The 16,849-nt window shown below is 42.4% G+C and overlaps 1 protein-coding gene across 1 annotated transcript; it reads left to right on the top strand.

The window, feature by feature from the left end:
- The first annotated feature begins 12,393 nt into the window (after window positions 1-12,393).
- On the top strand, window positions 12,394-13,320 carry LOC136620263 (olfactory receptor 5V1-like). Its single transcript, XM_066594967.1, has one exon. The coding sequence runs from the start codon at window positions 12,394-12,396 to the stop codon at window positions 13,318-13,320; it is 927 nt and encodes a 308-aa protein (XP_066451064.1).
- The last annotated feature ends 3,529 nt before the right edge of the window (window positions 13,321-16,849 follow it).

The following is a 16,849-nucleotide window of genomic DNA, read 5'->3' as shown; positions in this document are numbered from 1 at the left end:
TCATTTCTCTGCTAGCTTTTACCCTCGCATGCTTCCAGGACAGACCACGCTTTGGGATGTGACGAGAGGAGAGGGTAGAGCCATTGTGACCAACCATTTTGTTCCCTGCTGTCTCCCTCACCCAAAGATTTGGCCCTGACCGCTGCAGCAAGATCCCAGATACTGGACAGGAGGGGCCATCGGTCATATCAGACAGCAGATGCAAGCTGCTATAGTGTAATGGGCAGCACTACAAATTTTAAAACTGCATCATCTTAGTTTATCTTGCAGATTTTCAGTACAGATTTCATCGCTTCAAATGGGAAGGTAAAATCAGCTGTGAATCCGCAGCATTTCCACACCAAATTGGAGCATATTTTGCTGATGCGAATTTGTTTCGAAATTTTTTAGTCGAAAAGTCCACAACATAACCTAAGGCTAGTTACACAAGAAAATCGCAGCACAATCGCATCTTTGTTCTGGTGATTTTTGAGCATCAGCGGTGCTTTTTTTTTAAAGAAAAATATTGCATCGCTGCCGCCCCCGCTATAAATTTGCAAAGCTCAACAGGACTTTCTAATGTTAAAATTGCATTGCAATGCAAGTTTGTGCATTGCGATTTGATAAAAATGAGGCTCCACAGGGAAACATGGCAAAAATCGCACATCGCAGAAAGATAGAGCATGCTGCAATTTTTTCGCAACATTGTATCAGTGAAAACATCGCTGATGGAATGTAAACCATTGTAAATGATTGGTTTCATAAATCATTTTTACTCACTCTGGCATCGCGTGAGTTGATCACATGTGAAACCATCCTAAAGGTGTGTACACTTCTGCAACATATTTCTTTAACAATACCTAGCTCCTACACAGAGCAATCTGTCTCCATGGTCACATTCTACAGGGGGGTCCTAAGGTATGGGGATACTTTGGAACCAAATTGATACTTTAAAATGGGAAGGGATGCATGTGACATATGGATCTTGTAGAGTATTTTATGGTAAATCTAAATGTTTAAATATTATGTACCTTTATTCCTGCCAAAGTTATTAACAATGTTTTTTTGACATGTAACACAATAGTAATCCACTACAGAATATACTCTGTGTGTTTCCTGTTGTTTTGAATCATCAAGGCTGTCTTCTTCTCCCATTCACGATGTACTGAGAACAACATCCAGGCAGAAATGCTTGTACAGTGATTCCAGGATCCTCTGTTGCACGTGCGCCACACTCTAGATTTTCATTGCGTAAACCCTGGACTTGACATTACCCCACAGGTAGAAATCCAAGGGGGTGAGATGTGGTGAGCATACTGCTGATGCAGTATCTGGGGCCAGGCCTTTGGCCAGGAAAGGCAGTGTAAATTATTTACATAATGGCACAAGGTCACTAGGGCGCTACTATCTCCTCCTGGTACCTACAAAATATGGCGAGGCCCGGCTGCACGCAGGGGTTTAAATTGACAACCTTGCTAGGGATGCTCCTGGTAATTTATCTGTTCACGTGATGCCAGTGCCTCTTCTGAGTGATCAATCACCCGAGTTGAATAAATGAGTCCACAATCCAAGATGTAATTTCAAACCGGAAGCACATCGTTTTTTACTCACAATTTTCCAACTTTGATTTTCATATAACATATGACAGATAGTCTTAACTACAACATTTTGGTAGTCAGGAGTTATTCCTCCCCATAGTACAGTCCTCATCAGCCTCAGTTATCTGACGGTAGCAGTCTTAAAAGAACATTCCAGACATAGAAGGAAAAATGAACACTTGCTCTCCACACATCACTCGCTACATCCCTAAACTTGCTTCTCTCTAACATGTAGTTAAGCAGGGTAGTGTGTGATACCATCCTCCAACTCTGTTAAACAGGATACGGCCTCTGTGCTTTAGTCCCCAGAGGGAATACCACCCATAACAATTGGGAAAAGGTCCTGAGGCTCAGCCCAGACAGCAGCAGAACCCCTTGCTCACACGTCCTCCTCCACTGACTACTTGTCTCTCTTCTCCCTCGACATTATAAGCTCCGCCACAACCTCCCTAACGACTAATCACATCATACACCACAGTTTAGGGAGGTAAACATCAGACAGTGACTTAAAATTGACCCAAACATGGCCAATACACATAACTGCACAGACCTAGACACAAAGACAATACACAAGGGGTAGACGAACATCAACCAGAGGTACCCTAACTCTGGGCCACTACACTGATCCAAAAACTCACAGACATCACGTCCATGATATGGGTTGTGTGCATTGAGTTTGGGGTGCTGCCCAATCAGTGACTATGCAACCCGTTATGGATGGCCATTGATACAATGTGTAGGTCAGGAACCCAAAAATAAGCTATTTTTTAATCAAATAAAGATATATGCCTTAAAAAAAACACAAATAAGTGCACACATTTATAAAAGGTCGCACCAATATATCAGTGCTTTTTCCTGACCTACACATCTTCATTGCACAGTGACAGGAACACCTGAACGTCGATGAAGAATGAGCCCACTACCTTCATATCCCATACAGTGAACCACACCATGACTTTCTGTGACTCAACCATCTTGAAGGGATCTGCTCCTTGCAACTTTGTGCTGGACCAGTAACCAAAGTTTAGTTTGTTCACCTCTCCATTCACATAGAAGCTTCATCATCACTGAACAGTATCATCTCTGTGAAATGTGGGTTCTGTTGGAAGTACTGTGACACCCATTCCACAAATTCAACACGGTGATCAGGATTGTCCTGATGATGCAGCAACGTGATCTGTGCATAGCCAGTATCTGCCAAATGGTGATTTGACTCAGCCCGCTCTCCTGTGACAGACGCCAAGTGCTATGATGTGGGTCTTGTTGCTTCATTTGTGGCAGTTTTATTATGTCCACTTTTTGGTAGGTCCAACACAGAACCTGTTTGGTGAAATTTGGCAAGCAATATGCCTTTGCTGATGGGTGGTTTGTTAGGGTGCTAACCATTGAAATCCACTGCAAAGACTCGGGTCTTGTGTTTCCCAGAGATCAGCACCATGTCTGTCCTCTCCTAGCGTTTTAATCTCACAGCTATATCTGTGTCTGTAACAAAGAGAAAATCAATAATAACTTTGACAGGAATAAAGATGTGCCACACTTAAGTACAGATTTGAAATCTTCATCAAATTGTCTATTAGATACATATGTAACATGCACACCTTCCTATTCGAAAATATTGACTTGGTTCCAAGATGGTGACTTTCAAAATGGCTGCAATGTTGGATACCACCCCTCTTAGATTTGCTCCTCCCCCTTAGCAACATGCCATACACAGAATAGTGTTCCCAGCCATCGTTTTCCGGTGTCTACATACCTTTGGATCAGTTTTTACAAATCAATGCTGTGTGCTGCCTACTCCTGTAGACATCCATACCTCATCTTCTCCATAACCTACAGATAATTGACCCATTAACGCACGACTGCAGGATCAGACTACAGAGTTTGCTAGTAGTCTGTAACCATGGAGACACGTACACGTGGGATCACTGAATGTTAATTTTTCCATAAGAATACATACTTTTATATTATATTGTAAAGGGTTGGACTTGTATGTGTATTTAACCCCTTAGGTACCAGGGTGATTCGGTCCTGAAGGAACAGATACTTTTAGGGATTTTACTCATATGGTGGTTTTACTACCCTTTTTTTTCTTTAGCTACCCAACTAAGTTTTACAGCATTTTTTCCATGACATAGGGCTATATTTTTTCACTGATTTTTTTTTCCTTTTAGTTTTATTAGGGGTAAAAAAAAATTTAAAATACTATTTTTTAAAATTTGTAGTTGTTTATTATTGAAATTAGTATATTTATGCTAAAATAAGATACAGGAATGGCTTCCTCATTTTGTTTCAGACATTTTGATATATAATTTATAAAGTCCCTGATTACAGGGTGCATATGGTAACGTTTATGGTTGGAATCAGCGATGGGTTATTTTCTTTTCTTTATATATATTTTTATTCTATTCTGTCATTTTTTAAAGTTATTTTTGTAACAGTTTTTCTTACCATCTATGTCCTCCATGACGTCACATGATCTCTTTTTTTTCTTAAAGTTCACACTTTTCCACTGTAACTGGTGCGTCCATGGAAGCCCAAGTTACAAGGAAAAACATTCCCTAGTAGTGACAGAAGTCACTAAAAAAGCTAATCTTGGTTTGCTAGGACCCTGCAGCTCCATTGTGGTAGTTGGTACCCAGAGGTCAAATAGTGGAAGGGACACTTCCGCTTTCTCTCTACAAGAGAGCAGTCAGAAGCGGTTAAAGACTGGCTTGGTTGCAGGAGCTTTAATCCATTGTTGTGTTTTCACCATCAGCCGGAATTAAAGCCCACGACCAAATGCCGTAAATTTACAATGCTTGGTCCTTTAGGGGTTAAAAGTAGGTTTTAAGAGGCTGATGGCTCTGACAGGAAGGAAACAGAAATGAAGGGCTACCACTTTTTTTCTCGGACAGTGAGCCAGACCAGAAAGGTCGCACTTAGACATAGATAAGCCCTTTACATATAAGCCCTTCCCTGAAAAAGAAAGATTTTACTGTTAAAAAAAAAAAATACTTACCTTTCGCCACATGTTGTACTTCATTTTGGTTGTAAAAAGAGACCGATATAATTTGTGTATATTTATTAAAAGTACCAATATTGGAAACATTTTGAAAATTGTCATTTTTTCACATTTTCAACTGTAATATCTCAAATATGTCCAAACATACTGTACAAATTTTTGATAAGATATATATTTCCATCTGTTTACTTTATTCTGAATGCACACTTGAAAAACTTTTGTGTTTTTTTTAACCATTTATAGGACGTACAAATTTAACATTACTTTTCAGCATTTTGAGGAACACTTTGTTTTCCTGCACCAAGCCAAGTTTGAAAAGGCTCATGAGTGTCAGAATAATAGACCCCCCCCCAAATGACCAGATTTAATAAACTACACCCCTTAATGTATTCACTGAGGGGTGTCATGAGTATTTTTCAGTTTTTTTCAGGAATTAATTCAATTTAGAGGAGAAAAAATAAAATTTCATATTTTTGCAAATATGTCATTTTAAAGACATATTTTTTTCCTATAGTGCCCATGAGGATTTACACCCCAAAATGGATACCCCCATTTCTCCCGTGTTCAGAAACATACCCATTGTGGCCCTAATCTTATGTCTGGAGGCACAACGGGACCCAAAATGAATGGAGTAGTCGGTGTCTTTCAGAACATAAATTTTGCTTGAAGGCGTTTTAGGCCCCATAGCACTTTTGTAGAGCTCTTGAGCGGCCAAAACCAAAGAGAACCCCCACAAGTAACCCCATTTTAAAAACTAGACCCCTTAACGAATTTATCTAGAGGTGTACTGCCCATTTTGACAACACAGTTTTTGAATGAATTCAAGCAAAGCAAAAAGGAAAAAAATGTGATTTTCGTTTTTTTGGCAATTCTGTCGTTTTAAAAACTGCTTTTTTTGTACAGCACACACATGAATGAATCTTTGCACCCCAAAATAGATACCCCTGTTTGTCCCATGTTCAGAGACATACCCATTGTGGCTCTAATCTTATGTGTGGATGCACAACGGGGCCCAAAATGAAAGGAGTAGTCGGTGGCTTTCAGAACCGAAATTTAGCATGAAGGTGATTTAGGCCCCATTGCCCACTTGTAGAACCCTTGAGCGGCCAAAACGACAGAGAACTCCCACAAATGACCCCATTTTGAAAACTAGACCCCTTAACAAATTCATCTAGGGGTGTACTGTGTATTTTTACCCTACAATTTTTGAATAAATCTAAGCAAAGCAGTAGGAAAAAAATTACAATTTTCATTTTTTTGGCAGTTGTATCAATTTAAAAACTGTTTTCTTTGTACAGCACACATAGGAATGAAGACTTTCACCCCAAAATGGATACCCCTGTTTGTCCCGTGTTCAGAACCATACCCCTTGTGGCCCTAATCTACTTAAAGGCCTCATTGCCCACTTGTAGAGCCATTGAGCGTCCAAAACGATAAAGAACCCCCACAAATGACCCCATTTTAAAAACTAGACCCCTTAATGAATTCATCTAGGGGTGTATTGCGTATTTTGACCACACAGTATTTGAATAAATCTAAGCAAAGTAGAAGGCAAAAATTACGATTTTCATTTTTTTGGCAGTTTTGTAAATTTAAAAACAGGTTTTTTTGTACAGCGTACATAGGACTGAAGACGTTCACCCCAAAATGGATACATTTGTCCCGTGTTCAAAAACATACGCATTGTGGCCCTCATCTACTTACAGGGCCCATGGCAAGGCCTATAATGGAAGGAACACCCGTTGTATTGCAGGGCACAACTGAATACATTTAAGGCCCCATTGCTCATTTGTACGGAATAAAAATTGACTCCCTAAAAATATTCCCCCCCCCCCCATTTTGGCGTTCCCCAAATCTTGGATAAAAGTAATAATGTGAACTGTGTGGTATTTCCGAAGACAGGGGTAATTACGGAGGCTAGTTGGGATGGGTACATGGGGCAATGAAACCGTGTATCCCCCCTCCTCTCATGCTTTTTGGGGTTTTTTCGTGAGCTCAGCGACAGGTATGGGGTGTAAAAAGTGGCGCTCTGTGAGTCTCCGTAATCTTGCTGTGGTGCAACGGTCTCGCACAGAACACGCTCAACAAGCTGCTCCTGGAACTGCAGGAAGGCAAGCGTTCCCGGGGCTTCTTGTAAATTGCGTATTACAGGTAGCGCTCTAAATAACGCCTGGCTCACACAGCCGTAGGTGGAATCCGCTTGCGAAGGCCCGCAGCAGATCCCATCTGTGAGCCCGGCTGTGACCCTGCGAACTGCCTACTCACACAGGCGGTCGTAAGCAGTACTTTTTTTTTGTTTGCATTTCCCGCACCGTCGCTTAGCGATGACGCGGGTACCCGCAGCCCGTATACAAGGTAGTTGCGTATGGGCTGCGGGTATATCCGCGACCATGGAGCACAATGGGCTCTATGCTGTGGATAGCCGCGGTAAAATAGAACCTGCTGCGTTCTCTTTTCTGTGAGTGGATTACGCAATTCCGACCCACTAATTGTGTAATCCAATGCGATTGATCTGCGTATTACTGCAGATCAGAAGCATGCGGAATCCGTAATTCTTATCCGGTCATGTGAGACCGGCCTAAGGTAGATCGCTACCTTTTTTTCATGTGACCGGGGACAACTCAACGAGCGCTGAGAGCAAGGAGATTTTAAATTTCCTGGGCTCCCCGACTCCTGCACATATGTCCGGTGTTTTACCGGCGGTCGCATGTGCAGAATCTGGGAAAGTTCACGGAGGAAGATCGCGTCGGGGTGCAAATACGGAGGCCTCTGGTAAAAAGTTTCATCTCATCTCACCAATCACATCGGTGAGGGGAGATGAACCTTCACCTTTCTTACTTTTACGTGATCACCATTATCCATTGGATAACGGCAAACACGTGACGAGGAACCACTCACTGCGGCCCCCCGTGAAATCTCCAGGCTCTCGGCTAAGTTTTGTAGCCAAAAGCAGGGAGATTTTTAATTATCATGGCAATCCACGGCTTTTGCGCATGCGCCTGCCATTGTGGCGACGGGCGCGTGCGCAGAAGCTGGGGTAAGGTCCGCGGATAAATCCGCAGGCCTTAGGTACGTCATTTCATCCTCCCTCATGGATATGATCCGTGGGGGGAGATGAAACGTAAGCTTTTATAACTTTTTAAAAACTTTTTTAAACTTTTTTTTTACGTTTTACACTTTTATTTTACTTTACATGATCACTGCTATCCATTGCATAACAGTGATCATGTCTCTGGTGAAATCTCTCTGCTCCTGGCTACACATGGCAGCCAGGAGCAGAGGGATTTTGAATTTCCCGGGGCTCGAGCCCGTCTGTGCACATGTCTGATGATTGACAACCGGCGCGCATGCGCAGACGGGGACTTCGGGTCCTGGGACATCAGGACATCGGGGAGGACCAAGATGAGTATTTTTACTTCCCCTCATGGATCCGATCATGACACTTTTTTAAAAACTTTTTAAACTTTTTCGCGATCGCCTCTATCCAATGGATAGCGGCGATCGCGTGTCCCCGGTAACACCTCCTGGTCCCCGGCTACCTTCAGGAGCCGGGAGCCAGGAGATTTCAAATTTTCCGGGGGCTCCCGGGCTTCTGCGCATGCGCCCGACGTCATCGTCTGGTGCGCATGCACAGAAGGCCGGCGGCGAGTCCAGGAGGACCAGATCTCTGGGGGACACCGCAGATAAGCCGGGTGAGTATTTTCAGCTGCCCTGATGGATCCGATCCATCAGGACAGCTGAATATCTAACTTTTTTGACACTTTTATTTACTTTATTGCGATCAGCGCTATCCATTGGATAGCGCCGATCGCAATGCCGGGGGTGACTGCCTGCATCCTGGGATGACAGCTCCATGCTGTCGGCTACCTGTGGGCACCGACAGCATGGAGCTGTCACGTCCTCAGGCAAGTGGGCATTAATCCTAAGAGGATGCATAAAACTACGTCCTCTAGGATTAAAGCCCACTTGCTGAGGATGTAGTTTCCCGATGGGGCCATCGTTAAGGGGTTAAATATAAGCCCTTCCCTGAAAATCAAGTAAAAGTGGCTTAAAAAAACCAAAAAAAATATATACTCGCCTTGCTTCAGCTGCTGGGGCTCAGCGGTGTCTTCTCCTGCTGTACCCTGCACTGTGGTGCTGATCTATCAGCAGGAGGGGATTTAAAGTTCCCGCCTGCTGAAAGAGATGAATGTGATTGGCTGAGATGCTCAGCCAATCATAGGCAGCTCTCACCCGTCATTTATTCGGGGAGAGCTGCCTGTGATTGGCTGAGCACCTCAGCCAATCACATTCAGATCTTTCAGCAGGCAGGGATTTTAAATCCCCACCTGTTGATAGATCAGCACCACAGTGCAGGGGACAGCAGGAGAAGATGCAGCTGTGCCCTGGCAGCTGAAGCAAGGTGAGTATTTTTTTTTTTTGTTTTTTAAACCACTTTTACTTGATTTTCAGGGAAGGGCTTATATTTAAAGCCCTTCCCTGAAATCAATTGCCGGCAGCAGAATCCTCTACTGCAGCTGACATGTGTGACAGCTGCGGTAGAGAATTGAAGAATTCCTCTGCTGCATCTGTCACAGATGTGGCAGATACAGCAGCAGAGAATTCTTTTAACTAGCAGGGATAAAGGAAACATCTGCCACATGTGGCAGATGTGTTCTTCATCCTCGTAGGGGTCACGGCAGCGGCAGACAGGTAAGTATATATATATATATATATATATATATATATATTTTTTTTTTTTTTTTTTACACTAAAATCTTTCTTTTTCATGGAAGGGCTTATATGTAAAGTCCTTCCCTGAAAAAGAATGCAGGAGTGCTGGCAGAACATTGTTTTCAATGGAACCACAGGCAGCAGCCACGGCTCCATTGAAGAAAATGCCTGCTTTTTTTTTACACTAAACTTTTTCTTTTTCAGGGAAGGGCTTATATGTAAAGCTCTTCCCTGAAAAAGAATGCAGGGGTGCCGGCAGAGCATTGTTTTCAATGGAGCCGCCAGCAGCAGCGGCTCCATTGACAACATACAGGCAGCTGCGTTCACGCGTGTTTTTGCTCATACCTAGGTGCGCACGTATGTACACACCTAAGTACACACAAAAACACGCTCGTGTGAACCCACCCTTAGACTGCAGGACTTGCAGTGCTTGCCCTATGAGCAGACTCTCCTCGAGTGAATAAGAAAAGGAGAAACTGGAAAGAGTCAGCTCTTCTTTAATGCCCGCTTCTGTACAGCAATGTCGGCTTGTCTCCTTCAAAGTTAACACTGGTAACTGGATACTTACGTTCTCCACTACCACCACTAACGCAGACCTTTCAGGGCTGTACCAATTATTAAAAGACTAAGTCATCCCAGTGACCAGTTCCTAGTTTAGAGCTCTTTATTACAGTTTTTATTACATTCACTCTACTGTTGAGTGCAGTTATTAGCCTACTTTAAGGTTCGACACTCTTCTGAACCAGTATGGCTTGAACTGTATCATGAATCCTTAGTATTCCCTCTGCCTACACAGAAGGATAAAGTAGCTATGACATCCCTCAGGGAGCTTGGACTGGCACTCTTTTCCAGAGCCTGATTGTCTTGTTGCCCATCAGGCTGTCACCTATCTAGAGCCCAGGGAAAGCCCCAAGCCTGCCATCCGAGCCCTTTTACCTAATTAAATAAATGTTTCACAGCACAACGTCGAATGAGAGGCAGAGTGATTCTTTGCATCAGGTACCCAACTGGAGGCCATGTGACCAGGCCTTCTTCTACCTTCACAGGCAAGAGAGAACTATTTACCGGCTCTATGGTGTTCCAGCCCTTGACACATCCTGAAAGGAGACCAACTTACAGCCAGAGTCTGGTAAGCTGACTGCCATTGCCCCAACCACTCCTCTAGGCCTATTTCAGCCAAAAGCAAGACTCCATAAGTCACAAATCAAAGCTGCATTTATAGGATGAAGTTATAACCCCAAGTTATTAAAGGGATTCTGTCATCCGTGTGGTTAATTTTAAGCAGCCACCATAGCGCTCCTAGCAGCATGGCATAGAACCTGAACATATCTTTGTAAGCATGAGAAGATTTATCTTTATTGTAAAAACTCACTTTTACGGTACATGCACACTGGCTTTTTTTTCGTCCAATTTTCAGACCAGAAAATTGATCCTAAAGTTGGATGGAAATAGCACCCAGTCATTTGAATGGGTGTATGCACGCAGTCTTTTTCTTAGGCCTTAGTCAGACGGGCGTTTCTTCGCGCGATTTGCGCATGCGCATGCGTCCGGCGATTTTTTAAAACCATTGCTTTGCAATGGTATCGGACACATGAGCGCTTTTTATGCACTCGTCCAATAAATTATAGAACAGAAATCGCAGATCGCACCTATCTGCGATCTGCGATTCCTGTTCTCTTCTCTATATGCGCTCAATGGGGCCGGTGGCAGCAGCGCGACCCCATTGAGAACATACAGAAGACAAATCATTCTTCTCTGCCACAGCTGTAACAGCTGTGGCAGAGAAGAACGATGTTTGCCCATTGAATTCAATGGAGCCGGCAATACAGCCGGCTCCATTGAAAGCAATGGGCTGCCGGCGATCGCGGGATGAATTGTCGGGAAGGGCTTAAATATATAAGCCCTTCCCTGCAATTCATCCAGAAATGTGCAAAAAAAAAAAAAATATATATATATATATATACTCACCTTGTCCCGGCAGACGGAGTTCAGCGCGGCCGGCCTGCAGTGGGTGTGAAGGGGGTGTGAGTCAAACCTGCCCCTGATTGGCTCAGCGCTGAGCCAATTAGAGGCAGGTCTCACTCACACCCATTCTAATGAAACGCGGCTAGGAGCAGATTTTTCGGGCGCTTTTTGGGCCCCGGTCACATGATTTGCGGATGCGCATCGCCATGCGATCCGCAAATTGCGTGAAAAAACGCCCGTGTGACTAAGGCCTTACTCTGATAGTCCAAGAAAAAAAAATAACTCGCAGCATGTCATTTTTTACAGATAAGAAAAGCACATGTCAGCGTGTGATGTTCAGCATAAAATGTCCAATTGCTGTCCGATGTCAGTTATCTCAGGTGCAACTTTTTTAATGCCCATGTGCATGTACCCTTATATCGTCATGCGTCCTATGCAATGTGGCTTGCCCCGAGTCACGAAGGCAGACCACCTGAGACTTGAGTTACAGTATCCAGCCTCTTCTTACACCCGCCGCAGTCATGTGCTCTGAAGTTGAGACACTTGTCCTATTCAGGCTGGGGTGGAGGGCTGCACAGGATTTCATCACTGCTTGTGCTAACATCAGTGGCAAGCACAGTAAGGGGGTCGAGCAGTGGATGGGGTGTGAAAAGAGGCTGGACACTATGACTCAGGGCTCCCATGACCTGGGTCAATTTGCATACAAGGCATGATAGTATAAACATGATCTTTGCAATAATGATAAATCTTCTTGTGTTCACAAAGATATGTTCAGGTTTGTGTTATGCGGCCAGGAGCATTATGGTGACTGCTTTGAATCAACCATGTTGATGACAGAATCCCTTTAAAAAATACAAGTTTAAAATTGTTTGGAAAATAATTGCAAATCTCATCTGAAAAATATAAAATACGGTATAATTATTCCTCTGAGAATTTGTAGAAATTGTCTTGTAAATTACAGCTCCTCTCTTCTCCTGGAAAGGTGAAGCTCTGGATTTATCTATATAACTCAAGCACGAATAATTCCACTTGATCAACATGATTCCTTCAGGTGACATCTGGGCCAATCTCTTGTATGTCTGACTAATGTCCCTTCTTATTTGGTTTTCTAGTATAGGAAGGATTTTGGCTAAAGCGATGAAGAATTTTACCACTGTGTTAATCCTCATCAGTCTCTCAGATAACCCACAAAATTTATGTTTTCTCTTTATTGTCTTCCTCATCATCTACATCTTGACAGTCCTCATTAACTTCTTGATCATTGTCTTTGTCCTTACTGACTCCCAGCTTCACACTCCAATGTACTTCTTTCTTGGAAATTTGGCCTTTATAGATGTCTCCTACTCATCAGTGACGGCTCCTAGAATGCTCCTCGACTTGGTCACCAAGAACCACTCAATATCTCTCCCAGCCTGCACAACCCAAGTCTTCTTCTTCATCTATTTGGCCAGTGCAGAACTCTTCTTGCTGTCTACTATGTCCTATGACAGATACATTGCCATCTGCCACCCCCTGCACTACAAACAGATCATGTCTTGGACGGTTTGTACCCAGATGGCCTCTGGGGTTTGGGTTCTTGGGTTTTTCTATTCAATGATCCACACATTATTCTCACTTAGATTGACCTTCTGTATTCCAAACACCATCCACAACTTCTTCTGTGACCTCCCTCATTTGTTCCAGATCTCTTGTAATGACACTTTTATAAACATTGTAGTCTCATTAATTGTAGGAGGAAGCTTTGGAATTGGGGCCTTTGGCATCACATTTCTTCCCTACATTCATATCTTCAGTACTATTCTCCACATCCAGACCAATCATGGAAAACTGAAGGCCTTCTCCACCTGCACCTCTCATCTCACTGTGGTGTTCATTTTTTATGGGTCCATTATTTTCATTTATTTTGTGCCCACCACAAGTGATCTCTTCACTGTTAATAGTGTGGTGTCCGTGACATATGCTCTCATTAACCCTTTACTTAATCCCTTGATCTACAGCATCAGGAACAGAGACCTGAAGGAAGCTGTCAAGAGAGCCGTCCATCACATCTATGCAAAATATTAACCTTCTGTGATGGATTTAACCTTTTAATTCCAGAATTACTTTAAAAATAGAGATGTCTCTTTCAGTGGTATAGTCAGGGCACATAAATTTGGCATGCTTTTACATGCATGGTACCAGTGCACCAGCAAATCCACCAAACAGGGGAGCCTGCATGGTGGTAGTGAGCTAAAACTTAGGTTGAAAGCATTCCAGATGCGCAGTGGGAACCTTCTCAGGGCTCCCTAAGTCTGAAAATGCAGGGTTAGAAACTTGCCCTACATGAACAAGTACCAAGATCTGTCCCAAGATGGGGGTGTGATGATGGGAAAAGATAAGGGGCCCTTATTCTGCTATGCAGTTCCCATTATCCTATGTATACTAGAGATCCCGAGATAATGAGGAAAAGCAGGAAAAAGAAACAAATGATGGCAATGAATCCATCACGTTTTTATTCTGCACCTAAGAATGAACAGAAACCAAAACTTTATGATAGTGCTTTTTCTCCTACTGCCATTAATATATGATGATTTTGGTGGTAGTAGTCACTTATGTATTGCAAAATCCTAGAGTGGCCATACACATAGAATCACAACACTTTGTTAGGCAAATAGCTACCTCAGTCATACATGCTCAGCTCTGACGAACATACATGGATTCAGAATAAAAAGAGGGGACAAAACTGATGACAAATCATTTCCGACACCTCTTAGAGTGGCTTATATTCCAGAGAACAAAAGGATTAGGTAGTTACCCTCAAACTTCCGAATCATCAAATCTTCCATTAGGAGAAAGTTGGGGTGCCCACATACAGATTAGATGATAATCCAAACCCACCGAAGTAGTGTGGATACAACATAATACAAGACTAGTACAATAGTACAAGAATATAACTACTATAATATCGCCCCCTATGTACCAGAATATAATTACTATAATACTGCCCCCTATGTACAGGAATATAACTACTATAATACTGCCCCCTATGTACAAGAATATAACTACTATAATACTGTCCCCTATGTACAATAATATAACTACTATAATACTGCTCCCTATGTACAGGAATATAATTACTATAATACTGCCCCCTATGTACAAGAATATAACTATTATAATACTGCCCGTATGTACAAGAATATAACTACTATAATACTGCCCCCTATGTACAAGAATATAACTATTATAATACTGCCCCTATGTACAAGAATATAACTACTATAATACTGCCTCCTATATACAAGAATATAACTACTATAATACTGCCCCTATGTACAAGAATATAATTACTATAATACTGCCTCCTATGTACCAGAATATAACTACTATAATACCGTTACAGCAATATTATATGTATTCTATTGTATATACCTCCTCATATGTTTCTCACATCAGCCTATGCAAACACGCGTACGTATATATATATATATATATATATATATATATATATATATCTATATATATAAAATTGAATGTATGTCTGTCTGCGTGCGTGCGTGCGTGCGTGTTTGTCCTTTATGCGCTACTACACCATTCATCCGATCGCCATGAAACTTTGGGAAGTTGTTGAGTACACTCCTGGGAAGATTATAGGCATAGTACAAATATCCTACGATAAATGGCGCGCGCGCGAGCGTCGAAAGTTACGCCCCCCCCCCCACGTAGATCGAATAAGTAAGCCACCTGCTATTGTGATGTCATCACTGATGTCATCAACATCGGACGCCCTTGAACATGCCCCAACATGTTCTATAAAGCTGCATTGTGAGACCTCCTGCTCATATATTAATATATTAAAAAGACGACCTCCTCCTCATATACTAATATATTACACAGACGACCGCACCGCCTCCTCATATACTAATATATTAAACAGACGACCTCCTCCTCATATACTAATATATTACACAGACGACCGCCTCCTCATATACTAATATATTACACAAGACGACCTCCTCCTCATATACTAATTCTATGCGCAAAAGAATTAGCGTCCAAATTTTACGTACGGAACCGAATTCTCTCGCTTCGCGATGTAATAGAAACTTGAAATTTGGCACGAGCATTGAATATGTCATAAATAGGAAAAGCTAATCAGTCCCAACTCGATTATTTAATTCTAGGTGCAAAAGAATTGGCGTCCAAATTTTACGTACGGAATGTAATTTTCTCACATAGAAACTTGAAATTTGGCACGAGCATTGAATATGTCATAAATAGGAAACGCTAATGGGTCCCAACTCGCTTATTCGAGATTCTATGCGCAAAAGAATTAGCCTCCAAATTTTACGTACGGAATGTAATTTTCTCACATAGAAACTTGAAATTTGGCATGGGCATTGAATATGTCATAAATAGGAAACGCTAATGGGTCCCAACTCGATTATTCAATTCTATGCGCAAAAGAATTAGCGTCCAACATGTTCTATAAAGCTGCATTGTGATGTCATTAAGGCTCTATTATGACACGTACAGCTTGGAACCACTAGAGCACGCCAGCCAATTACCATTGGAGTTGGAAGTGGGTAAACAAGTACTAGGATATCTTCCTAAGAAGCCACAGCAGCCGGATAAATTGTATGTTCCACCCAACGGCTATTTTATTCAGCCCGCAAGGGGGAAGCAGCGGCCTACAAAATCTAATTCTCTCATTTCCTGATGTCATAGATAGATAGATAGACTGTATGCAATAACCCTGATAGATAGATAGATAGATAGATAGATAGATAGATAGATAGATAGATAGATAGATAGATAGATAGATAGATAGATAGATAGATAGATAGACTGTATGCAATGACACGTACAGCTTGAAACCATAAATACTAGAGCACGCCAGCCATTTACAGTCAGTCTCCATTGGAGTTGGAAGTGGGCAAACATGTACTAGGCTATCTTCCCAAGAAGCCACAGCAGCCGGATAAATTGGATGTTCCACACAACGGCTATTTTATTCAGCCTGCAAGGGGGAAGCAGCGGCCTACAAAACCTCAGTGGTCGCTGCTGCCGTCATCTAGATATATAAAAACGAAGTATGTATGTATGTCTGTCTTCGCAGCAACGCGCGACGGGTACGCTAGTATATATATATAAAATTGAATGTATGTCTGTCTGCGTGCGTGCGTGCGTGTTTGTCCTTTATGCGCTACTACACCATTCATCCGATCGCCATGAAACTTTGGGAAGTTGTTGAGTACACTCCTGGGAAGATTATAGGCATAGTACAAATATCCTACGATAAATGGCGCGCGAGCGTCGTCGAAAGTTACGCCCCCCCCCCACGTAGATCGAATAAGTAAGCCACCTGCTATTGTGATGTCATCACTGATGTCATCAACATCGGACGCCCTTGAACATGCCCCAACATGTTCTATAAAGCTGCATTGTGAGACCTCCTGCTCATATACTAATATATTAAACAGACGACCTCCTCCTCATATACTAATATATTACACAAGACGACCTCCTCCTCATATACTAATTCTATGCGCAAAAGAATTAGCGTCCAAATTTTACGTACGGAATCTAATTCTCTCGCTTCGCGATGTAATAG

Source organism: Eleutherodactylus coqui, chromosome 3 (assembly GCF_035609145.1).
Source record: "Eleutherodactylus coqui strain aEleCoq1 chromosome 3, aEleCoq1.hap1, whole genome shotgun sequence".
Classification (NCBI taxonomy): domain Eukaryota; kingdom Metazoa; phylum Chordata; class Amphibia; order Anura; family Eleutherodactylidae; genus Eleutherodactylus; species Eleutherodactylus coqui.
This window is presented reverse-complemented; position numbering and strand designations above follow the sequence as displayed.